Source organism: Crocuta crocuta, unplaced genomic scaffold (assembly GCF_008692635.1).
Source record: "Crocuta crocuta isolate KB4526 unplaced genomic scaffold, BGI_CrCroc_1.0 scaffold28, whole genome shotgun sequence".
NCBI lineage: Eukaryota > Metazoa > Chordata > Mammalia > Carnivora > Hyaenidae > Crocuta > Crocuta crocuta.
The window spans coordinates 9,564,299-9,590,607 of NW_027533256.1; the positions used below are offsets into that span (position 1 = coordinate 9,564,299).

At 47.9% G+C, this 26,309-nt stretch overlaps 1 protein-coding gene across 5 annotated transcripts in view; it reads left to right on the forward strand.

Moving 5' to 3' along the window:
* Positions 1 to 25,850, forward strand: part of WDFY4 (WDFY family member 4) — a 290,261-nt gene extending 264,411 nt beyond the window's left edge. For 4 of the 5 annotated variants that reach the window (XM_077746401.1, XM_077746404.1, XM_077746402.1 and 1 more), the window contains 10 exons: positions 662 to 753; positions 6,617 to 6,829; positions 9,316 to 9,463; positions 10,526 to 10,710; positions 11,560 to 11,718; positions 16,369 to 16,548; positions 18,354 to 18,536; positions 20,451 to 20,535; positions 24,207 to 24,318; positions 25,370 to 25,850. In XM_077746401.1, the coding sequence (XP_077602527.1) occupies positions 662 to 753; positions 6,617 to 6,829; positions 9,316 to 9,463; positions 10,526 to 10,710; positions 11,560 to 11,718; positions 16,369 to 16,548; positions 18,354 to 18,536; positions 20,451 to 20,535; positions 24,207 to 24,318; positions 25,370 to 25,436 (1,424 nt within the window). In that variant the 3' untranslated portion in view covers positions 25,437 to 25,850. The remainder of the gene's footprint in view (positions 1 to 661; positions 754 to 6,616; positions 6,830 to 9,315; positions 9,464 to 10,525; positions 10,711 to 11,559; positions 11,719 to 16,368; positions 16,549 to 18,353; positions 18,537 to 20,450; positions 20,536 to 24,206; positions 24,319 to 25,369) is intronic. The other variant, XM_077746405.1, reaches the window with a different exon arrangement.
* The last annotated feature ends 459 nt before the right edge of the window (positions 25,851 to 26,309 follow it).

A 26,309-nucleotide genomic window follows, 5' to 3' on the forward strand; every position in this document is an offset into this window, starting at 1 on the left:
GAATTTGGTAACAGGTAGGAAAAGTGAATCCCAAAGAGGTTAAGCAACACGTTCAAGGTTGTGCAGCTAATGGGTAGGAGAGAGACTTGGGCTCGGATCCAGACTCCTCTTTCTAATGCCTGGGGAAGCTGCCTCTAAAAACCTTGCTGTCCTCACTTTAAAAATGGAGAGAAAATGCATAAATTATAAAGTTAAATGAAGATTCAATAAGATGATGTGTGCCAAGCATCTAGCATAGTGCCCTGGCATGGAGTTAGGTGCTCAAAATACGATAGCTTTTACTGTTATCGTTATGATCTCCTTACTGTTTTAGCACTGGATAAAAAGCGCCCAGATGAAAAGGTAGAGAGTAGCAGGGAGGAAGACATACACACATTGACATTACTGTCATTTTATGGGACTTGTGAATTGAGTACAAACCTGCCTGGGAAGCAAAGAGAGTCTTGTGGAGGGTTGAAGGCTTGGAGACCAAGCAGGAATATTCCAGGCAGATAAGGGTGGGGACACACCAGACGGAAGAAGCAAGAAGCTGTAAGGCCTGTGCAGGACTGATCTACAAGGAACCAGCAGTCCTGGATAGCACAGTGTTTATATCCCCTGGTTCCTAGTCCAGTCTGGGCTCCCATTAACCCAAAGGCCTATTGTTTCTCACCCCACTCAGGCTGCATGCAGGATGGGACAGCACTGGGGGACGTTCAACTCCCACCCTGGGCTGATGGGGACCCTCGGAAATTCATCAGCCTGCACAGACAGGTGAGTTGACCGGGGTCACACCGGAACCCCTAGAATCCTGAATGAAGACCACAGTATCTTCTCCGTCTCCACAGAGGCTTTCTGTGCAAGCAGAGGGCTAATGACAAGCACTTCTGGGGCTCTTATGTCTAGAGAGCCCAGGAAAAAGCTTGTGTTCTGGTCTCTGGAGTAGGGAATGATGGAAAAGGAGTACAGGAGAACATTTTGAATTGATGTAAATGTTCCATATCTTGGTTATGGTGGTGGTTACATGATTGCATGCATTTGTGAGAACACATTGAACGGTCTGTTTAAAACGGGTGAAATTTATTGTGTGTAAATTATCTCTAAAGAGAACAAGCATTCTGAGGTGGGCCTGACTGGTAACAACAAAGCCATACCTTTTCCTCTTCCCTTCTCCCTTGGCAAGAAGAAAATCCTTCCCTGGTTTATCCTTGCCTCTGAAAATTTAATAATGATGCTCATCTCTCCCACGAGCCATTGGTCTTGAGTAGTTGGACCAGAGATGGAGATGAACTTGACCTTTAGGTGGCAGCAGCCCTCTGCTAAGATGTTCTCAGAAAAGTTATTGGCTTGGAGGGAGTGAGCAGGTTCACTCTGCCGGCCTGACTGCAGATGCCAATAGTCTAGTGGGGAGGCAGCTTGATTAAATAACCACACGAATAAGAGGGAAATTATAACTTCACCAAGTGCTACAAAGGGATAGACATTAGATGCCATCAGATACAGATTAGCAGTGCGACCTAGGGGAACTGGATGGTAACAACAAAGGGAGACCTCTTTTGGTGGAGTAATGATTAGACTGGAGTGGGTTAGGATGTTAACAATCAATGTCATTGAAAACATCAGAGTAGGAATCTCTGAAAATCTTTTATGCCATAAAAGCAAGAAGAGTCATGGCAAAAACTATCACGACAAACTTTTCAGAACCCTTGAAATTAACCGGAAGCTTAGAAAGATCAAGAGAGTGTTTCTTTAAAGAAAAAAAATGGCTGAATTTTTGTAAGAATAGCAAGCATTTGATGTTTTAATTTACACTATTCTCATTTCTCCTCTTCAGCTCCATAGTAGCCTTGAAAGCCAATAACCCACAATAACAGTGGAAGGCAACAGCCTAGGAGTCCATTGGAGGGGGAAGAATGGCATTGGAGCTCCTTCAAAACCCCATACCCAGAGAACCATCATTATATGACCCGTTAGTGGTTTCCTGAAAAACCCCACCTGCAAATCTGTCTTTATTTGACCTCAGAGCCTGCATAGTGCAAAGGCCTTTACTTCAGTGGCATTTGTGAAAAAAAAGAAACCAGAGACAATTGTTTAATACTGTTGCTTCCAGAAGCAGTGGATATAATTGGGCAAACAACAGGCTTAAGTGGAAAAACTAGGGAATGGGGTATTTATAGGAGGCCTTGAAAAAACTTCAAAGTATTCCTGGGACCTAGAAGAACACACACATCTATAGGGATGTTTTCATGCATAAGGCTATGTTCATGCTTCTAAGGGGCTAGGCTTCGCCTCTGGCTGACATTGAGGCCCCATGCAAGCAGGATGTGAGAGGTAAAGGCAGTTTTTACCAGGCAGCCACTGCCTCGCTAAAACTGATGCCATGATCTAGCTTGTACACAGAGCCCCTCCCTGGGCAAAGACTGGGAAACTTACCGGTTCTAGGCATTTAAGAAAGCTTTATCCAAATAAGATGACAATTAAACTAACAGAGCAGAGATTTTATTGGCCATATACCACAACAACAACAACAACAACAACAACAAAAATACAGACTTTATAGAACTAGTTCAGAAAAGTCACTAAACAAATAAGCAACAACAAATAGTAATGACAGCAACAAACCCTGGAGAAAATCTGACTCCCAGAGTTGACACATCGTATTATCTAAAATGTCCAGTTTTCCACAAAAATTATGAGACCTACAAAGAAAAAGAAAGTATGGCTCATACAGAGGGGGGAAAAAACAGTCAACAGAAACTGTCCCTAAGGAAGCCTAAACTTTGGACTTATTAGACAAAGATATTAAATCAACTATTGTAAATATGTTCAAAGAATTAAATAAAACCATGTTTAAAGACCTAAAGGAAAATATGACAATGATGAAATTATAAATAAAGACATAGAAATTGTGCAAAGGAACTGAATAGAAATTGTGGAGATGAAAAGTACAGTAACTGAAATGACAAATTCACTAAGGATCAATAGCAGGTAGAATAAAGAATCAACAAACATAGAAGATAGGTCAATTGAGATTATCCAGTCTGGGGAACAGGAGGAGATGAGTGAAGAAAAATGAACAGAGCCTAGACACCTGTAGAACACCAGCAAACATACCAACATACACAACTGGAGGTACCAGAAAGAGAGGAGACAAAGGGGCACAAAGAATGTTTGAAGAAATAATGTTCAAAAACATCCTTATTTTTATTTAAAGTGTTAATTTATACATCCAAGACACTCAATAAACTCCAAGTAGGATAAACTCAAAGAGATCTGGACTTAGACACATCATAATCAAACTGTCGAAAAGGAAAGTCAAAGGAAGAGTCTTGAAAGCAAAAAAGCAACTCCTCATTTACAAGATATCTTTAATAAGATTAATAGTTAATATTTCATCAGAAACCGTAGAGGCAAGAAGGCAGTGGTATGAAATATTCAAAGTGCTGAAAGACTCAGCCAAGAATTTTATAGCCAGCAAAACTATTCTTCAAAAATGAAGCAATTAAGACATTCACAGATAAAAAAAAAAAAAAACCAGAAGAATTTATCACTAGCAGACCTTCCCTACAAGAAATACTAAAGAGAGTTCTTCATTCTAAAATAAAAGACAGTAACTCAAGTCCATGTGAAGAAATAGAGGAAGTGAGTGATAATAAGGAAACAGAAATGATAAGGATGGGTAATGAAAATCCTGGTTGTGAAGGAGAGAATAAAGACAGAGAATAGTACCTGGAGTAGTTGAGAAGTTGAAGAAATATTAGGTTTTCCTTTTTTATTTTAATAAGCAAATTTAAAAGGTCGTGGGGAAAAGAGGTTGGGTATACAAGGAAAGGAATAATGCATTCTTGAGAAAGTGGGAGTATTTGGAATCTAAACCACAGGTAGAGGGTTAGCTTTAGATAAAAGGTGGGTCAGATTCCTGAGTAGGAGGGAAGGCAGTCAGGGGTTGCAGATGAAAATTAGTTTATATATGTTTTCACAAAGATGTGGGAGTTTCCAACCAGTGGCTCTGTTTTTCTCTGTAAAGTAGGAGGTATGGCCAGTGGCTGAAAGTAGACAGTGGAAGAGTGTCAGAGTTAAGGAGAGAGCAGGAAATGTGAACTAGTCATCTTGAGCGATTAAGCATGAGTTGACTAGAGAAACATTCCTAGGTTTTCTGGCAATGCTCAGTGGCCATAGGTGAAATTGGTGACCAAAGATTATAGGATAATCAGTATGCCCTCTTATGTGATGATACTCTGGTGTAAGCACAAAGACAGAAAATATTTGAGTTGGTCCAGAGCGCTGTGAAAAGACAGTACACACAATTCAATAGCACAACAAGATGTATTGAGCAGAAAGTTATTGAAATGGTAAACCACTAAATCTCTGTCGCATCAAGGTAGGGCTGAAGACAAGAGAGTGTTGACAGATTGCAAAGAAGTAAAAGGGTGAGGGGACTAGAAGTTTTGATAAAGTAGAATAATCTTAGGGAGTAGTTAAATAATCAGCAAGGGGAGGATGTGGTTTTCACCAACAGGGATGCTTGAATGAGAGATTCTGAAGATGGAGCACTTATGGATACTAAACATGAGTTAAGATGTGTCTGCAGGAGTAGGTAACTTTAGGTGGGGAGGCAAAGTCATTGGAGAAGTGGCACTTAAGGAACTGAGATGTGAAACATTAAAATCAGTGAGGACAATGGCAGATCTTAGAGAATAAGAGAAGGCATGCCCAGGAGTCACCATGTTTGATGAGTCAGAAAAAGAGTTGGTGGATGACAGCAGTGAGGATGAGGAAGGGGGGTAGAGTTCAATTTCATAAACCACAGAGGAGCAGATTGTTGTTCTTTTAGCAAAAACGTAGAGGAACGATGGTCCGCATGTGGCCGTGTGGATCAAGGAGGACCCCAACACCACCTCCGGGCCCCAAGTCACATGGCATGTAACTCAGCAAGTAGCCACCACTGGAGGCTTGGGGAGAGCCAGGCTTCATCTAAAGAAGGAGGTGGAAAAGATGCTCTAGAAGAACTTAAAGATATGGACTATGTGTTGGTGATAGTGCTAGGAAAAATGTCCAGATGTCCTGGCCTTCTTGAAGCCACTTTGGCCATATACCTCAGAAAACTAATGTGACACAGCTGACCTGACTTCCACAGGCCCATGCCCACCCAGTGGATCAATGAAGGGCTTAGACAATCCCAAATGAATGCCTTTGGGTCTGGGGACCCAGCCCTGAAGTTGGGCTCTGCTTAGCAGAAAAAGGTGCCATCTTTCGGGTGAACTGGGAAATCTAAACACTGGCCCACATTTCCTCTTGCTCATGTGTGCTAATGGTTGAGGAATATTGGCAGCCTGGGTACTCTAATCTGAGCTGGCATCATTCATCTGGGCTGTATCCATGAAGGATGGAGCACGCTTGGGCTCCCCTAAACTTCTTTGTGTTTCCTGTTCGATGGCACCTTTAGTTGAAGGCAGATATTGCTGACTTTCAACGGGAGCTGTGTTCCTGAGTGGGCTGAGGTTTTGGTCCCATTTAGAGGATTTAAGCTCAGAGTGAGTCTTCATGGCTGAGTCTAGAAACTCTTCTGTCCTCCTTCCTTGGAGACGGCAAGGCTGCACATGAACAGAATGTTCCTCAGGTCATCATAGACTTACCCTTTGGGTGTGTGGATGAAATGCTCTGGCCCATTGCATACTTTGGACTGGACAGAAGTGCCTCAGTCAGGGAAGCTCACATTCCTGGGGACTGAGCTATACCTCAAAGGTAGATTCAACACTTTTCTTTCCAAAGATGATTGATAAAGGGGCTCACACCTAATACATCAATAATTTCTAGGTACTTGGGTGCAGTGAGATGTGCTCAGTGAGGTTGGATATCCCCAGTGGGGTGCTAAGGCCTGGGAGCTGGGGACGGAGACAGTAGGTTCTAAAACCACGCCTGAGCCTGCCCCAAAGTGGGGTAATGATATCTACCAATGAAAGGTGGGAAGAGACCATACACACCAAACCCCAAGCCAGTGCCTGGCACCTTGCAGGTGCTCAGTGTCATCACTGTGGCCAACATTACATGGAGCTCTCCGGACACCAGCCACAGACACGAATCAAACCTCACAGAATTCCACAGAGGAGGTACAATTCTTGTCCCCATTCTACAGATGAAGAAGGTGAAGAAACTGAGGAACAGAGATGTGAAGGAACATCCGTGACAGTGCTGGGGGCCCACGTGCCCTGGAGCATGCTTGCCTACCTGCTACACTCAGTCTCAACATCCTGACATCTCTGGTCAGAATCATCTCTCCCTTTTTCTTATATTGAGATCAATAGGACCCCAAGACTTATTTTGAGTCTGGTCTCTTCCATTTAGATATCAATGCAAGGCATAGGTATTCTGCACCTCATGGTTAGATCATGGAGTGAATGAGCTAGATGATTGGAACAGTCATATCTGTTTCCCTGCTAGCTGGAGCCAGGATTTGGGGGGGTCCTTGGGTGGCCTGTGTGTCTGCCCACTTAGTGCTATTCAAACACTGGGAGATATCACATCTTTCCTGTGCAGAGCCAGCATCTGATGCATACGTGCCCTCCTGATCTGTGCAGAGGGCTCACAAGCCCGAGAGAGACCTGTATTCTTCATGTTCTTTGGCTTTTGGTTCCAGGCTCTGGAAAGTGACTTTGTCAGTGCCAACCTCCACCACTGGATAGACCTCATTTTTGGGTACAAGCAGCAGGGGTCAGCTGCGGTAGAAGCTGTTAATACCTTCCACCCCTACTTCTATGGTGACAGAATGGACCTCAGCAGCACCAGTGACCCCTTGATCAGGAGCACCATCCTGGGGTTTGTCAGCAACTTTGGGCAGGTACCCAAACAGGTACAGTATCCATGTACTTAATCTTGCTTTCTTAAAAGAGCGTATGCACTGTGAGCTTGGGAGTGTGAGTGAGGACATTTTCTCCTGGATAGGAACAAGAGAGAGGGCTGGAGAGGGGAAATGGTCTTCCTACACTCCTCAATATTGGGGCTTAGCCCTCTATCACCAGCTGGTGTTGATGAAGGTGACGACGTCCTTAATGATACAGTGAGGACTCCATTCACCTGTGATATGTGTAACAGACACTACAATAAATCCACGGGATTTAGTTTTCTATATGTGTCTAGCTACAGAGTTGTTGTGAAGAGCCAATGAGTTAAGACATCAAGTGCTCGAAAATACCTGAAATATAATGGGCACTCAACAAGGGTTAGACATTAGACAACAAATCACATTAGTGATTCCTTCATTGAATCCCCTCATAAGCTCTGGGTATAGGAGTTATTCTTTTACAGATCAAGAAGCTGAGACTCCGTGAGGCTAAATAAATAGCCTAGAGGCTATTATAGAAGCTATAGTCTAGAGGAAAAGTTCTAGCACCATCTGGCTGACCCCAAAACCATATTTCCAGCAGTGAGACAGAGATCTAAATTCTGGGCCTCTGGTGAAATTGCAGGGGTCTTACATGGTCCTTTTGCTCCACTGGCTCCATGCCCCATTGGGATATCATGTAGCAATGTGAGGCTATTCATGTTCATGGTGACATCCTGGTGAATGGTGTACAAGAGAAGCACTTATTTAACTGATCCTGGCCCCGTTGACCCTCAAACTTCAGTTCAGTGCGGAGAAGTTTTATTCCTAAGTACAGCCATCTGGGCTATTAGCATGACCCCATGGGCTGGGGTCTCAGCCTGGAAAATCAGTGAAGTGAGTGCATAAGCCTAGCCAATTCCAGGGCCATCTTGGGCAACAGCCTTCCCCATATGTAATCATGAGGCTTGGACGGTCTCATCTCAATGGTGCAAAACTAGTAACATCTTTTCTAGCTGGTCTTCCGTGACATGCTCCAAGTTTGCTCAGCTCCCAGGTGAGGGGGATATGAGAAGTGCTAAGGGTGACTTGGAGAATGAACAGCACATCCAAATGTGGGTTCATCCGGGGAAGGCTTTGTAGGAAGGGGGGAATTTCAAGAAAGAAGCTTAGGTAGCCTAATAATACAGATAAAGCAATTACATAATTCGAAGTAGTAGCTACCACCATCCAATTGTGTCCTGGGTTATATTCTCACAGTTTTTGTCCCTAAGCAAATATATTTTCCCATCAGTGCGATCACGGAGTACACACAAGCTTAGATTCTGATTTTACTTAGTGATGTATCATATGAGGTTTTTAAAAAGATATTTCTAAGTAATCATCAGAATGAAAATTCTCATTCTCAACCTAAAGACAAGATCAAAAGACTTGAGGACCATGCACTGTGCCATGGAGGCCCTGTGCCTGCTGAAGTTGTTACAGGCACTGGGCCTGCAATGCTTTAGTCATTCTGCTGTGCAAGAAAGGACATTCTTCATTTAATGCTCATTTAGAAATCATCGTTCTGATGTCCGTTGGTATTGATCACCCACCCAGCTTTACCAGGTAGTCCAGTATTTGACTGAAGGTTGTAACTGAGCCTAGGCTGCTGTAAGACCCCTCCCCAGCTGTTTGCTGAACCTCACCCCTGCTCGTGTGCCCACCTGAGGCCCACTGTCCCACCTCCATCGTGGTGCCCAGTGGATGTTTCCATCAGGGAGCAGAAGAACGGGCCTGACGGCTGGAAAAAACAGCCTCGTTGGGAAGGGGAGGGCGAAAGGCTGCAGTTGACCTCAGCCGCCCTCTGTGGCAGCAGCGAGATTCTGCCAAGCACCATGGCCTTGGGCTTCATATTTTGCCTGGTTGTGCAAAAAGTTTGGCATTGGGGACACTTTGACAGCAGAGATCTAAGAAAAGTGAAAATAAGAAAGGCCACTAATGGGGTTTGCCTGTGCTCTTTGGAATGTTTGAATGGATGCTATTGAAGGATTCTGTCTTGATGCCCAGATAGATGTGCCTGCAGAGTTTGTAAGGGAAGGGGAAAAATATGAGAAATAGCTCAAGCAAATGAAGAGAGACATGTGATCTAGAAAGAGAGAAGAGGGTCACTCTGACCCCATGATTTGAGAGGCAGCTCTGCCAGGGATCAGAGGCTCCTCGGTGAGGTCATCCTTTTCCCAAGCAGTGTGGAGAAGATGACAGTTGGGCAGCCAGGAAAGCTATTTCTGCTAATCCCGCACCATGACCTGGAGAAAGCAGCAGTCCCTCCCTGAGCCAAAGCCCTTCATTTGAACTGCAACATCTCAGGGTTGAACCAGCTAGTTCTGTTTATGTTTATGTCAGTCAGAAGCCAGCCCTTCTCAGACAGCACTCAGAACAGAGGTGCGGCTGTGACTTGACTGGGGAGGACTCCTCCTCCAGCCATCTGTCCCTAATGACTTTTGTGGTGTGCATCTGTCCCCTTGCCTCTCCAGCTCTTTACAAAACCGCACCCAGCCAGGACCTCTGCAGGGAAGCCTTTACCTGGAAAGGACGCTGTCATACCTGCGAGCCTCCCCAGCCACCCACAGCCTTTTTTCTACAATCTGCAGTCACTGAGGCCCTCCCAGGTCACAGTCAAAGGTAACCACCTGGTCAGCTCTGTTCAGCACCCTGTCCCACAGATGTCCCTTTAGTGACTGGTGTTCCTTTGGCGACTCGGGGGCACAGACCCTTCAGTGTCTTGGGGTCTGACTTTGGATGGCTGTGTCTCTAGTCACAGCAGGAATCTAGGGAGGTCTGTGTTCTGGAACTGTCCAGAACCACCTCTGTTAGATCCTGACAGACTCACCTGTCTGCCCGTCTATCTAAGACACACATTCCTCTCTTTCTTTCATATATGTGTGTGCGCGCACATCTCTCTGTCTCTTTCTTTAACTTTCTCTCTCTTTCCTGTGCACACACATACATGCCCACGCACACACACACCCCTCCTCACCTCCAAAGCCAGATTTCCCGAGGGGAGGGAGGGTTGCAGCCTCTGCTCCTTGGTACCCACAGTCACTGTTGCTCCTGAGCCCCCAGGCGGGCCTGCAGCCGCTAGCCAGGAGCCACTGTCCTGGGGAACACAGCCCAGTGTGAGTTCCAGCCCTGCTGCTTCCTTAGGGAAACTGTGTGTGCAGTCTGATGTCCGGGCCACCCGGGGCATGTACTGCTTTGGGGAAACCCCACTACAAAGGGCAATGTTCTGGAATTGTATAAGGAGTATAGCATCAGGTTTGTTGGGGTGGGGGGCTTGGTATGTCCTTTTTTCCCCCTTCAAATCCAAGAACAGTGTCTTTGGCATACCCAGCCCTACAGGTAAGGTGTCTGGGAGGGGCAGGAAGTGGCTTGGTGCCATCTGCACAGACAGCCTCAGCCACTCCTCCCCTGACATCAGCCTGTTAGAGACACTGAAGACCTGTGGCCACGTGCAAGCTTAATGTATATGCCAAAGCCAGGGCCAGGGCACCCAGCTTGGGGCTAAGGTCTAACACGGCCTGCGGAGTAAGGCTCTGGAGTGAGGTGCCTTGACGAGCAAGTGCCTGATGTCTAGGCTTGTGCTTGGCCAAGTCTGGGTCACCTGCCCAGGGCTCTTCTCTGAACACAGAGAAAGGGGGTGTTGCCCTTTGGCATGTAAATTCCACCATACTAACTGGGGGGTAGATATGTACCTTTTCTCTCTAGGCTCCGAATCCCCCAAAGGAGCCATTGGCCACATCGTCCCTACTGAGAAGACCATCCTGGCCGTGGAGAAGAACAAGATGCTCCTGCCTCCGCTCTGGAACAGGACCTTCAGCTGGGGCTTCGATGACTTCAGCTGCTGCTTGGGGAACTATGGCTCTGACAAGGTGAGTGCGTGTGGGGTGCGGGCAGGCAGGGTGCAGGGCGGGCACCTCTGAGGCAGAGGCAGTCAGATGGGTGAGCCCAAAGCAGGCACAGCTGCCCCACTTCCTCCCTATAGCCGTGCCCCCTGCCTGGGAGGGAGGGGGCTCGTGCAGCCAGGCTAAGGGCCCTTGTGGGCCAAACCTCCAACCCATATTCTAAGGAGTGGAGCTCACAAGTTTACAGTGCACACTGTTATTTCATAGCAGTCTGCCACCAGCTGGTCATGTGGCTGCATGGAGGCCACTCAGACTCTCAGTCTGGGTGGGAAGTCTTTGGGTTCCTCTGAACACTCACGGTTCAGACTCCTAGGACACTCACTGAGCATTGAGCCAGTGCCAAAAGCAAGCCATCTGGTTACTTTTCCTCCACCCTTGACTCAGGCCACAGAGTCACGTCACATCTTGCTGTGGCCCTGGCCACCTCCAGCCTCCTTTCCTAGCCTGACTTCCCTCCCACCCTACGTCCCACCCACCAATCACATGGCATGAACTCCCTGGCCACCAAGCTCTCTCTCATCGCCCTCAGCCTTCCCTACCCTTTCATGGCAGACAGATTTTCACCATGTCCCCATAACTTCCCCTCACTTATGTCTCCCCACTCACTAGAGCATGAGCTCATATGGGACAGGCTTGGACCACCTGGATTATGTCACCAGCGCCAGCCTCCTGAACAAGTGACATGTCCCCCAGTTCCCATGGCACATGAGCAGGCCAGCAGCATCCAGACTTGCCCTTGTCCCTCTGTCACCTTGTCCTGGCTCCCAGCCCTGTGCTGGCCGGGGCACCACTGCTCATCCCACTTGTCTCCCATAGATCCTAATGACGTTCGAGAACCTGGCTGCCTGGGGCCGCTGCCTGTGTACTGTGTGCCCAGCCCCCACAACAATCATCACCTCTGGCACGAGTGCGGTGGTATGTGTGTGGGAGCTCAGCATAGCCAAAGGCCGCCCGAGAGGCCTGCACCTCAAGCAGGTACAGTATCTCAAGTGGGGATGGTGCCTCAGGTGAGGATGGTGCTCAGGTGGGGATGGCACCTCAGATGGGGTTGGCGCCTCAGGTGGGGATTTTACCTCAGGTGAGGATGGTGCTCAGGTGGGGATGGCACCTCAGATGGGGTTGGCGCCTCAGGTGGGGATTTTACCTCAGGTGAGGATGGTGCTCAGGCGGGAATGGCACCTCAGGTGGGGATGACGCCTCAGGTGGGGATGGTGCTCAGGTGGGGATGATGCCTCAGGTGGGGATGGTGCCTCAGGTGGGGATGGTGCCTGGGGCAGATGTGGTGCCCTAATGTCGTCCAATTCCCCAGCACCAAAAGCCCTGCCCCCCTCAGGAGCAGAGAACACAGCGAGGCACTGGTGGCAGCACGTGGCTCTTTGCCATTAGAAGGCCACAGTTTCATGCCCACGGTGGTTTTGACAAGCCCACGGGGCAGATGCCTCCACAGGACACATGCCTCAGTGAGAGATGCCACCTACCCATCAGAGCCAGTGAAACCAGTTTCTTCGCACTAGAGACCATTTCGGAGCATGTGCCATGTGACTTTTATGCATATAGCCTCATTTTACCTTCTCGACAACACTGGAAGCTAGGTTCTGTTATTATCCTTGCTTTACCGGTGAGAAAACCAGCTGTGAGGAAGTTAAGTGACTCGTTGTGGAGCCAGAAATTGAAAGGCTATTTCAGAGCAGCAGTGGCTGTGCAGGAGGAAAGCAAAAGCAGGCGGGGACAGGGGGCTCAGTCCGGTCCTGCCTCAGGAATCACCGCTGCTCTCCTAACGAGCAGAGCGTACTCGCTGTTTGATTAAGACTCCGTACGTTCGTTTTAATCTGGCGAATCCGGCACTGTTCTCCCCACTTTCACACAAGGAAACTGAAGCTCAGAAAGAGCAAGTTTGCATTTTAATCTGGGTCCATCTAACTCTAAACCCATGCTTCCTGCCTGTGCACCCTTGAACCCGCCCAGAATACCACTAGGGTACACTTCCACCTCTAAAATGCAACCATTGTTAGGTCTGTATTTGTAGTTAGCCATATAGGCCCAAGATGACAGAATCAAAATTAATCATACAAAACTCATCATGGATCCGATTTCCTAAACTGAACATGTTTCACTGAAACTGCTCCTTGGTTTCTCTGGATGCTTTTCAAGCCCTCCCCCCATCCCCACCCCCCACCCCCTGCAGCACATGCGTGGTGCACAGTAGGGACTCAGTAGACGCGAGGTGAAGGAAGGAATGGAAGGAATGGGTCGGTGCTGAGGGGACCGATTAATCCTGTGGGGCAGTGGCACCTGCTGTGGGAGCTGTGCCGGCCAAGTGCAGGCTGCCTTCACCAGACTCTCAAAGCCAGCCTCGGAGCACCCTGCCTTTTCCCCTTCTCAGGCCTTTCTGGGTTTCCTTCTCCTCTCCACGGACTGCGGCCAGGGGGCTGGGCTCTTACTCCTGACCCGTGTGAAGAGACCGGGCATTACTCTGCGGAGTGCTCCCCAGCCCCAGGCGCCACTCTAGGGACGCCCTAGATCCAGCCTGACTGCAGGCTGGCCTTGGGGAGTCGGGGAGGCGACTCCCACTACTGCTCCCAGGTCCCTTTTAGCAGTGAAGATGTGCTGTAGAAAAGCTGCTGTATTGACAGCTTAAAAATGTAATTCATCATCCTCTCCTAGTTATAAATCAAGGGGAAAAGGTATGGGGAATCCCACACGCACTTATTTCCTGAGCAAAATAAAACACTTTATCATTTACCTATAGTGGCTGGCACGGCCTTGGGCGTCCCCCAGACCACCAGCTGCTCACTGCGGGGGGGCGGGGGGGGTCTGTCCTTGACTTGTTGGCAAAGACATCATTAAATAGTCTCATACATTAAATAGTTTAAGTGTTTCAATTTTTAAAGATATTACAACATTAAAGACAACTTTCAAATTCACTTCAAAGTTGAATAATTCTCTGTAATTTCTGTAAAAGTTTCCGTTGTTGCATGTTGCCATCCCCAGATATACATATTTATACCATTCTGATCATTGTGTAGATATGTTTATTCTATTTTCACCCAGCCTATCAAATTGTTTCTGTTTTTCCACAGTCTCTGTAATTTACATTTCAATTGTTCCATATTATTCCATTTCCATAAAATTACATTTCAATTGTTTTGTTATGTCAGTGCACCACAGTTTAATAAACCACTTCTCCTCAAACTAGACAATTACATTACTTCCAAATTTTAACTATTTTAAATAGTGCTGCAGGAAACAACTTATATAGATTGCTGTTTGCTTCTGATTAATTGCTCCCTTAAAATAAATTTCAAGAAGTAGAATTACCAAACAGGGACATAGTGCTTTCGATAGTGGCTCCATAGCCTTACGGTGCCACCACGATTAATGAAGAGTACCTATCTCACCACAAGTGTCCAACCTGAGCAATTATTTCCAGAGGTTTTTGTTTTGTTTTGTTTTATTCTACTTTATTTTATTATTTTATTTTCTTTATCTTTTGCTACTTTATTTAGGCATGATGACATAGCGAAGTTATTTTAATTGGCCACGTAGAGAGGTACTGTGACAGCACTCCCTTATTCCCAGCTTCACTTTCTGTGTTCTCACTCACCTGTGGTCAATCATGGCCTGAAACCAGACAGCCCTCCTTCTGACTCATTATCAGAAGGTCAGTAGTAGCCTAATGCCACGTCACAGTGCCTATGGCATTCACCCCATGTCATTACAGGAAGGGCAAGTAGAGTCCGATAAGACATCTTGAGAGAGAGAGGCCACACTCACATAACTTTTATTACAGTGTACTGTTATAACTGTTCTATTTTATAGTTAGTTATTGCCTTTAATCTGTTGCTGTGCCTAATTTATAAATTAAATTTTTTCATACATATGTACGTACAGGAAAAAAACACAGGACACGCAGGGTTCAGTACTACCCACAGTTTCAAGCACCCACCTACTGAGAGTCTTGGAACGTGTCCCCCGTGGGTTAGGGGGACCACTATATTCTGAGAAAACAAAAGAGCCAGTAGACAACACACTGACATCTGCTGTCCTCCTTCGCTGATTTCCCCGGCCCCTCCAGATGAGGATGGCTGTGTGTCGTGGTGGGAGGCAATGAGCCTTACACGTGTGGGCAGCCTGCACACGGGCTGGTCCCCTAACTCTCCAGTGCCTCCCCTCGGAAAGCAGCAGACTTAGCTCCACTAATGAGCAGCACATGGGGGCACATGGGCTCAGAGCTTCTCTCTCTGAATCCCCAGCCTTTACCCCAGGGTCCCCCAGCTTGCACTCTTTGGAGTCACCATGTCCCCCTGCGGTCAGAACTGAGTCATCAGAGCTCCTGTCAGATCCTCTACTTCTCTCTTCATGTAGACAGCTTCCGGTTTCCTGAGATGACCCTAATCATCTCCTGTGGGTCACATCCAGAACCTTGCCAGCACCATCTGCTCGGTGCCACATTAGGATCTATTGAAAACAAACAGAAATCCTGGCAGAACTTTTCCTGGCTGTGACCAGGCAAAGTGACAGCTTTGAAAAATGATGCTCGGCCTCATTGGCCCAAATGAGTGAGCAGTCATCCGTCCTGAGGGTGGACGTTTCCCACTAGGTAAGCCAGGGTAATCGCACTTCAGAGCACCACCTCTGCACTTCTCCGGCTCATTCCAGGTGGCGGCCGCACATGTGGATGCGGCAGCTTTCAGGTCAGGCAGCTTCTGGAATTATTGTGATGGAAACCACACTGTTGCCAGTGGCAGTGGACCTGGGAACACCAGGCCACCTCAGGCCCTGTGGCACGTGTCCCTGGGGAGCAAGGCCTCTGGCCATATCTGGACACATAGCCATCTGTGAACCAGGTCAGACCCAGCACACGCCAACCTGAGGGCCGAGACCAAGGCCCTGAGTCACCTGCTGCCACGTGGCCAGACAGACTATGAACCTAGATCCATCAGACTTGAAAAGTTGCATCTTTTTTTAACTATGACCTGACAGCCCCCGTCCCCTGCCTCCCTTCCATTTTAGTTGGCAGAGGCATGTTTGTTTCTGAGGTTCCCTTGGCGTAATGCTCAAACTCGTGCATAAAATTTTCCCGGAGACCTTGTGAAAACCCATAGTTTTCACCATGGCCCCACCCCCAGGGTTTCTGCCTCAGTACATCTTGGATAGGGCCCAAGAATTTGCTTTTCTAATAAATTCCTAGCTGATGCTTATGCACCTGGTCGGGACACCACACTTTGGAAGTCAGTGTCCTTGCTTGTGACTAGTTGTACATGCTGCCTCAACACACAAGGCAAGTGTAGGTGAGCACGCAGCATGAGGGCGCTACTGGTCTGTGGCAGTTAAGATTAAAAGACTGCAAATCCAGCCTAGCTGAGACTCAACTCCCAGAAATGGATGGAACTGAGAGGCTGGCATAGACTCATGTACATACACACACACACGTAAACACACATGCGTGCGTGCGCGCGCACACACACACACACACACACACCACTGACTTTGGAATCATGGAATCGCCCTCAATCTCTGTTTCCTCACCAGGAGCCTAGCAGTGAATAGGAGGGCAAGATATCTCCCCAGGTACCTAGATTGAGGGTCCCTCCCATAATCTGCGGGTCTGCTTCTTGTCCCCAGGCCTTGTATGGACACACACAGGCTGTCACATGCCTGGCAGCATCAGTCACCTTCAGCCTCCTGGTGAGTGGCTCCCAAGACTGTACTTGCATCCTGTGGGACCTAGACCACCTCACCCATGTGGCCCGCCTACCTGCCCACCGGGAGGGTATCTCTGCTCTTGCCATCAGTGACGTCTCGGTGAGCCCCCGCTTTCTCAATGTCTATGAGCCTGTCTGGTGGCATGGTGCGGTGTCCCAAGAGAAAACCCAAGAGCAAAGAGAGGCTGAGCTCCCAAGAATGTTGAGAAACATTGTCCCAAATGTATGGAGTATTCTTTGCCCAGGCAGAGTGGAGCCATCAACATGTGTAGCATCTGGGTCTAGACTTTTTTTTTTTTTTCTTTTTCTCCCTCAGGGTGGTGAGAGTGGTGGGAGGTGTCTGTTCTGGCACAGGCATGAGGGAATTGGGGCAGGAAGTTGGTTTGGTAAGAGATCTTCTGGGCTTAATGGACTAATTCAGTTCATTGACTGCAAGTCAGTGTTAACTCATCAGGTGCTTCTGGTCACCATGGCAGGAAGTGCTTCTGCTTGTCCCTCCAAGGTGCTACTAAAGATAAGCCTGTCAGATGTGTGTGTGTGTGTGTGTGTGTGTGTGTGTGTAACAGAAACAGACAGAGACAGAGACAGAGAACAGAAAGAGTTAGAGAAATATATATATCTAAATCTCAGTGTGAAGTTTCTCCCAGGCTGGAATCCTCATCATAGAGCTGGGGGTTCCCTGAGGATTCAAAGGCTCTGCATCTTCTTCAGAAAACCCCAGGAGTCCAGAGCATGGATAGAGTGGGCAGACAAGGGGATAATAGAAGGAGGGGGAGATCGTGAAGAAGACTCCTGGTCCCAACTTTAGCCAAACATGATGTTCCAGGTAGGCTTGAATCTAGGATGAATCTTACACGGACAGATAGAAGATGGATGCATGGATGCATGAATAGGTATGTGGGTGGATGGATATTTGGGTAAATTAGTGGGCAGATAGGTCAATGGGCAGATGGAGAGTGGATGGGTGGATGGATGGATGGATGGATGGATGGTGGATGAATGAATAAATTGGTGAATGTTTTGGGAAAGGAACCAGGCCCTGATCTGAGATAACATTATAAAGAATAATGTCCTCAGACCTCAGAGGAGACATACCATGACCAATAACTTGTTGAATTCAACTGGTCCTGGAGTCAATTGAATTTACTAAGTGCCTTCTGTGCTCAGTGTTGGGTGCTTGGCAGAGATGTATCAGAAATGGTCCTTGACCTCAAGCAGACTCTACCAAACAATTCAGGAAGGGATATGATGGAGCCCATAGGGCTATGGAGGGGCACTGAGTTCCCTACATCCTTTCTGGGGTTAGGACAAGGCTCAAAGGCATCGCTCCAGCTGGTTTTATGAGTCTTCAATGACAGTGATCATTATACCATTGGCCATAAAATTGACAATGACTGGAGAAGAAAACTCTAGACATAAACATTTCAGGAGATTCAATAGAGACATTTCTCCTCAGAAATTCCCTTCAGAGAGACATCATCCAATTTTCTGAGCCATATACAATCATTCAAATCTCTGTACTCTGCCCTCTACCAGGTGATATCCAAATCTTCTTCATGGGGACAGGGTTGGCCCACCAAGTATAGGCCCCATGTCCAGATCCAGGGGTGGTCTCCAGGCTGTGGGAGGAACCCAAAGTGGGAGTCAGTCAGTTTGTCAGGGAAAGCAACATCCAAACACGTGATTGCAGTATGCAAATAGCCAGGAATTTGTAGCTGTGTGCAAACACAGGAGACCTATGAGCCATCTAGCAAGAAGGAGGTGTCTTAGGTCTTGGAGTACCTTGGTTAGTCTTCAGAAGATAGCAGGTTAAGGGTGCTTGGGTGTACCAACTCTGGCTGAACAAATGGCAGATGGGCAGGCAGCGACCTCAGCATGGGGTGAAGCCAGCTTTCACTGCTACAGGGCACCATTGTCTCCTGTGCGGGAGCCCACTTGTCTCTGTGGAATGTCAATGGACAGCCACTGGCCAGCATCACCACGGCCTGGGGCCCTGAAGGAGCCATAACCTGCTGCTGCATGATGGAAGGGCCAGCATGGGACACAAACCATGTCATCATTACTGGGAGTCAAGACGGCATGGTTCGGGTAAGTGTGTCTTGGGCACAGTGAAGGCAGAGTACAAGAAGGTGTTCTTTGTTCTCACTTCCTCCAAGAGTCCAAATCTATAGGCTGCATTTGAGACTAAGTGGCATGCCAGACCAGGTCTTCATAGCAAGTGAGGGCAAAGGCAAGGCTCTCTCCAGGCAAAAGGTAGATAGATAGATAGATAGATAGATAGATAGATAAAATTATATATATATAATTGTATACACACATATACTCATGTAATGAAATAGACATTTATCATTACAAGTGTCAAAAATGAATGGTCAAATGTGTAACAGCATAACCCAGTGCTGAAATGAATATTTGGACCATCCATTCACACACTTGCCCATCCATCTATCCACCCATCTGTCCACCCACTAATCCATCCAACTATTTATCTCTATACCTATTCATCCATACATTCATCCTTTCATCCATCTATCCTTCCATCTACTTATCTATTCACCCATCTATTCATCCATCCATCCATCCAATAATACATCTACCTTCTTACCCAGCTATTTATCTCTCTACCATTCCTTCCCCCTCCCTTGCTCTCTTCCTCCCTTTCTCCTTCCTTTCTTCTTTTGTTCCTTTCCTTTTATACAATGATCTATCCTTCCATATACCTATCAATTTATCCATGAATCCATCTATCCACTCAAATATTTTCTCATCTGTCCATCCTAACTCTGGCTCTGTACCAAACTCATCACACAAGCCACAGGGAACACAGAAATTAGTGATAATAGGCCTTTATCATCAAGATGATCCTATCCTAGATGAGAATACAGACAGAAAATATATGCACGCAATGCATGCTATGACCAGGATAATCAAAGAGTGTTATGGATCCTCTGAGAAAGGCCATGGAGAGGGAAAGCATCAAGAAACCAGGAAGAGAAGGGAACAGAGGCACTGAAGTGTGAGGATTAGCATGGGAAGAACAAGGTAATCTTTCTGAGACTGACAGGAAGGATGAAGGAATGAGTAAAGATAAGGAATAATTTAGAGGCCCACTTAAGAAACTGTCAACTGAATTCCACAGTTTAAGGGAATGTCAACTGAATGCCATAACATATTCAAGCAAATGTCCATTGAATTCTTCAAACATTTATGAAAGCTTGTTGAGTGCCATCGTGGCTAAAACTTGGCCTTGTTTTCCATGGATGTCCATGCCCCAAGTCTCAGAATAATCATGGACATATTTGCCAATACATATGTGGTGAGGGTCCAAAGGGAGTATGGATTTATTTCTAACAGAGAGACATAAGAGGAGGTGGCAGTACAGCTGAGTCCCAAGGATGAGGAAAAGTCAACAGCATACGGAGAGGCCAAGCAGGCTGAGGGGTTGGTGTGTGTGGATAGGAGAGACAAGGTTGAGGGGGGTCCCTTGAGAAGCCTCCTATGTGGACCAGGAGGGATACATGTGCTCTGCAGAGAGCAGGGCATCCTGTGCTAGCCAGAACATGAGTAGGTCAGGGACGCCTGGGGTGACTCACACTATGGGTCATTCAGAGGAGCCCAGGCTGGTAGAGCAGTGGATGCATTTCCTTTGTGGGCCCCCAAGTCATGAGTGAGAGTCTTTCATGCACTCATTCATCCAGCATGATAACTGAGCTCCTGGAATGGCCCAGCACTGGGTTAGGCCCAGGGTGGAGCTCAAAAAAAGCATTAAGGGGAGGCTTATCCTTACCTTTTGTCAACAGGGTGTCTGGACTCAGCATGTGAGAAGCCATATGCAGTCAGCATGAGGACATGTCTCCAAGAATACATTAGCATTGGAAGTGAAGGGGGACCATATTCCCATCCCTTCCCTCAGGGCACTTTGGATGCGAGGGAATGGGAATGGCCTGAGGCCACAGACAGGATCGTTTCCCCAGCCATCAGCCTTTTCTCTTTCCTGGACAGATTTGGAAGACTGAAGACATGAAGACATCTGTTCCCGGACTGGTAGCACCAGAAGATCCCTCAGCTCAACCTCCAAGCCCAAGAGGTACCTGCCCTGTTGAGGGTGTGGGGCCCTTGCCTTGCTGTCTTTGCTCCTCTCTCCCCTCCTGTAGCTCCATTCAGACCTATGGAGTCCAGGGAAGCCACTGAGTCTCTTTGGATGTTGCCAGTTGGGGGGACAGAGCACAGTTTTCTGCAAGCTGCTGGCAGAACGTGAGGCAGCATGGAGAAGTCTGTCGCGTCCTGGCCCCATCACTCAGGGACCAATGAGCTCTGGGATGCTCCTCAGACACATGGACGGTGGTGGTGGTAGTTTTCAGGGGCTTCTAAACTTCAGAACCTTACAGAGCTTCATTTGATGTTCTCCATCTGCCCAGATGGCTCTCCAATGCCAAACTTCCCAGCCCAGGGCATGGGTCCAAATGCCTACTTGCCTGGACAGCCAGGCTGCAGATGGGGGCAAGGAGGGGCCAGCCAGGGGCCTTGCCGTATGCGTGGAGAGAGGAAGTGGTTCCATAGTGCCCCAGCCTGACCTGTTGGACCGGGCTCAATCCACCCAGCTCCCCATGGCACATTCCTCAGAGGGGGTCTGGAGGTCCTCTGCATCAGCATTGCCCAGGAGCCTTATTAAAAATGTTGATGTGGGTCTTGTGTTTACCTTAAACCGCACCAAAAGATTGGGGGTTGTTAGAATCTTCATGTCTGACAGGTTCCCAGGTGAGTGTAGTGTGTACCAAAGTAAAAGAATGACTGTTTTGGAGCCCTCTTTGGGTTGTGGCAGATGGGACTGAAGAAAGAAAACCTGTTCTCTATTCTGCCACCATGGCCTCTGGGACCACCACCATGGCCATCACTGCAGAGGTTGGAGGAAGAGGGCTGACCGTGAGCAGTTTCCATCGTGCACACTTGCCGTGTATTCTCTTATTTGTCACAACAGCCCTGTGAGATAGATCTTACTCTGACACCCATATGAAGGATTAGGAAATTGAAGCACAGAGAGGCTTAGGAACTTTCCCAGAGTTACCCAGAAGCATATAGTTACCATCATTCTCACTTCGGCCCCTAGAGCAGACACAGGCAACCTCAGGCTAACTTTAGACTGCCCGAACCTCAACCACAGATACTGCCATGCAACAGTAGCACTGCCCCTGATCACAGGCGCAAAGGTCACCATCAAAGCCATCACCTCCATCTCTTCCACCACAGCTGTCCCAGTTGCCCCCAACCATCACCTCCCCCGATGCAACCAACCTTCTTTCTCAGCTCTATCTTCATGGAAGATTTTGGCCCAGAGCTGAGACCTCTTTCTTGGTGCCGCCCATGATTGAAAGGAAACATGTGAAGTGTGAATTCTCCTTCATCATGAGTTCTTCCGGTTTACTCAAATCCCAAGACCCATGATCAATCATGGGTGATAATTTTTTAGAGAGCTAAGGGCTGCTTTCTTAAAAGAGTAACCATCTTCAGTTAGTTCCTTTCTAGAATATACTCCACACCCCCCTCCTAAATCATTTAATCGTTGATCTTTCTTTACACAAATGTGCACAGACATCTGATCAGCCTTTTCTGGGTCCCAGGCTCTACACTGAGAATCCCTTCCTTCAAAATAATGCCATCTGGGAACGCTTATCAGTAATCTGGGCAGACCCAGAGCAGTGACCTCAGAAGGATCTACAACCACATTCACTCCATTGTGCCTAGTACCTTGAGGGTCCTTTGAGACTACAAGGAATCAGCCCATCTCAGTATAAAAAGAAAGATGTGTGGGGCTTGTGCATTCTAAGAAATTCGCAACACTTCTGTGGAGAGCAGGGGCCAAACTTCTTCCCCTATTGCCACCCAGCTGGAAGAGAGCTAGCACAGAATTCATATTCTCCAGCCTGATTATGAACAATTCTGTGGCACATCTGCATTGAAAGCATGCCAGTTCAGTCCTGGGCTCCACTGCCCATTTCTGAAGCTATGGAGGTCCCTTGAGGAAAAGGTTGATAAATGGATGTCTGAACAAGAATCTTGATGGATGGAAAGACAGATGAACGAAGGGCACCTCAAAGACATTCCACTGGTTCTGGAAGTGCCGATGGATTCATGGGTTTCTGTTCAGGGTCAACATTTGTGCTGAGATTGTACCCATTGGGAATGGGTTCCAAAGAAAGGGGAAGTGACATGAAAAGCAAGAGACAGGGCTCTAGATCTAGCTCTGTGCCCAGCAACTTCTCTCCCTCAGTTCCCCTGCCCTGTCAGATGGAGGTATTTCCTGTACATCCTGATGTGTACAGGAAGTACCTAACATGAAAAATAACAGACACAGACAAGAATCTACTCAACAAAATGCAGATTGTTCTTATCATTTTTGTAGGCTTGGAAGAGCCTTCTCCCCTAATATACCGGCTGATGACATTAGGGAGCCCACAAGACAGTTTCAGGCTGGTAGCAGCCCCATCAGACCCAGGTCCACATCCTTCCCCTGCCGTTTGTCCTGACCTGCCTGAGGTCACCACCGCCAAATAGAATTAAGTGCCAGGATGGTGATTACAGTTTAAGGGAGGATTCAGGTGAAATGACATGAGGGCACAGACGTATTCATGAAAATCAGGCTGGACCACGGTGTAGAAACAGGAAATCCATTTGCAAGCTTACAAACCTAAGCCTGTGGAGGTCTCGCTGTTCTCCTAATATTGCTCAAAACTGTTTTGCTGGAAAGTGACAGAATTGGGCATGACACGTGGATATTTGCACCTGTGTCCTGTTGGTGTGCCTATTGTTGCGTCCCTCCGGTGTCTTAAGGGGCAAGAAAGGGGATTTTTGAAGATATTGAGGATGCCGCATTTATGTACAGATGTAATCTAATTTCTGCCTGGAATTCATTTATTTGTCATTGAAACAAGGACCAACTCAGTTGAGCACAATTTATTTTGGGAACTACCCCGTGCACTTAGACCCGACCTGGAACACAGAAAGGGCTCAGGGAAGGCTTGTACTTTGGCCTTTTGCACAAACACCAAATGTGCACGCATTCCCCGGTGCACAGGCCTGTCCGAGCACACAAGAGGCCACCCTGGGGGCCACCCTGGGACAGCTGGGACAGCTGTGTCACTCCTGCCCCAACTCTGAGTGACTTCGCAGGGATGTACCCAGCTGAGATCTCTCCATCTCACCCTCCATGTTGAAGGAATTACTGTCTGCCCCAAATGCAGTCATTAAAATGAGTGAAGTAACAATCATTGAGTTATATTTTTTTGAAAAAACGTTCTCAGCATTTAATTATTGGTTGTGGCGTGAGAGGATTTAGATAAGTTGATAATGCCGACTTTATGTAATTTATTTTTACTAGGCAATTATGGGCTGCGTTACATCCTGGCAGCAAGGTATTGTGGGGCATCTTATTAAGCATAAAGCCAGTAAACACTGATGAACAATTTTGCTGAACTAGGCATGCAATTTAGAAAGCAATAATACACAAATCCAATTTGGAACACAATGGATACCGCAGCACGTCAGCACATGTAACTATCACAGCCTGCAAATTAAATTGGGACGGCCCTTTTTGCAACAGCACAGGCCAAGATTAAATATATTTTCCCCTCAATTTAACAAGTTGCTGACCGCAAATATAAATATGTGTGTATGTGTTTGTGGCTCTGCCCATGGACATCCATGTGCACACGCGGGAAGCCACTAGGGTTTCCTAACGATCCTCTTGCATGATCCCCACAGGTCACAGGTGGGAGAAGAACCTTGCCCTGTGTCGAGAGCTGGATGTCAGCCTTGCTTTGACAGGGAAACCCAGCAAGACCAGCCCTGCGGTGACAGCTCTGGCCGTGTCCAGGTAACCAAGGCCTGGCTTCTTCAGGCCTCCAGCAGAGGGCTTTGTGGTCACCCCCTTGGAAAGTCCCCACGGCTCCGGGCTCAGGTGGCCTGGCCCTGGAAGGTCATCTCACTCCTGTAAGGCACCAGGGAGGGCTCACCACGCACAAAAGGCAAACGAGGAGCCCATGTAGGACCCTAGGAAAACTTTTAACACACGCATGTTCTTGCTCTCTGTCTCTTTCAAATACCCACGAATTCATAAAGAAATGTAAAAGGGTATAGCTTTGTAACTTCATGCTGTAGAGGCACTTTTTTCCTGAGGCTCACTACCGATGATAACATTTGGTGTGATGGTTATCCTACATTACACAAAAAATGCCTTTTGAGAGCTCTAAGCCAATGTAGAATACCAAGGGTCAGACACTACACGTGAGAGACGGTATTTTATTCTTCGTAATTACCCAGTGGAGGTAAGTGGTACTTTCCACTTACCATTCCACACATGAGCAAGTGTAGGCTCTAGAGGCCATGGACCTTAGAGAGGTGCTTCCCTTCCTCCCTCACTGCCCTGGAGCTGGTGGTTCAGGGTCTTTGGCAGTGGGAACCACACAGTGTTCTAGAAGCCAGGCTTCTGAAATGAAGTGGGCTACTGTAGGACACAGCGAAAGGGGACTGAGAGTCCAGAGCCCTAACTCTGCTGGAAAACTTGCCATTCATTTGGAGGTGGGGGGAGGTCTGAGTGCCTCTTCACAGGACCACAGGCACCCCTGGAGATACTGGAGAGAAAAGTCAGGGCCTCACCCTGCTGTTTGGAGCCTGTGTATCTTGGGGAGAACCCCCATACTCACGAGGAGGGTCACAACCCTCAGAGTTCAAAAGTTACCCCTCTCCTGGGTCAAAACATTCTCTACTTCTCCCAGCCCCCACGCTCACTTCAAGTGGAGGTCAGGTGCAGGCCCCAGGGGTCCTGGACTGAACCCCCCGTGTTTCAGCTTCCTGAGTGCCGGCTGGGAGAAGTGGGACCCACAGGCTTGACTCTAACACTCCTGTCTATTCCTTCTCTTCCCAAGAAACCAGACCAAACTCCTGGTCGGCGATGAGAAGGGGAGAATATTCTGCTGGTCTGCAGAAGGGTAGGAAGGAAGAGACCGTGGGGGTCAGGCGGAGTGAGCAGCATGTCCCCTGAGCGGCAGCAACAGCACCCGGCCTTTGCAGGTTGAAGCAGTGCCCAGGGCACAGAGGACTCTCCCCTGAGGAACGGGCCACTGGCCATCAGAGCAGCACACCCCGAGCCACTCCATGGCCCGTGAGACTTTGGCCTTGGATTCACCCAAGGACACACTCTATAAAAAGAAGAGCACCTGGGAGCCTGGGAGCAGCGATCTGGAAATGGTGACTCGCTCACAAGCTGCCCACGAACTCACAAGATTCACCTTTTCAAAGGGCTTATTACATTAAAAAAAAAAAAAAAGAATTGGGTCGCTTCCTGGAAACTAAGGGGAAACAATGGATTGTCTTTATTTTATTAAAACAAGTATTTTCCAAAGGCAAGAGGGCTCGGGAGTATAAAATCACCACCTTTTTCTACTCAGGTGTTTATTCTACACCTAGAAAGGCAGGAAGGCCTCAGGGAAGCACAGCCCCCCACTTGGAGTGTTTCACAGGCCACCCCCTCAACCCCCGTCTCCCTCCCTAGAATCTGAGTTCTCTGCAGGCTTGCCTGCCAGACAAGGGTTCATGGGGAGCGGGGGGCTCTGCTCAGGAGGCCCAGCTAACATGGCTGAGCCAGAGGACGGGAACAGGAGCCCCCCGGCAGCCATAGGGAGTCAGCCTGGGGGGGAGTGAGAGGCACCCTGCCGAGCTGTGCCTGCCCTCTCTCTGCACCCCAGAGCAGAGCTTTTCCTAGGGCCTGACCTTACATGAAGGTCAAGGACCCCAGTCCACATGTTGATTTGGAGCTGGAGCTCCTGCTGGGAAAATTCAGGCTGCTGTGTGACTCCTGCTCTCTAT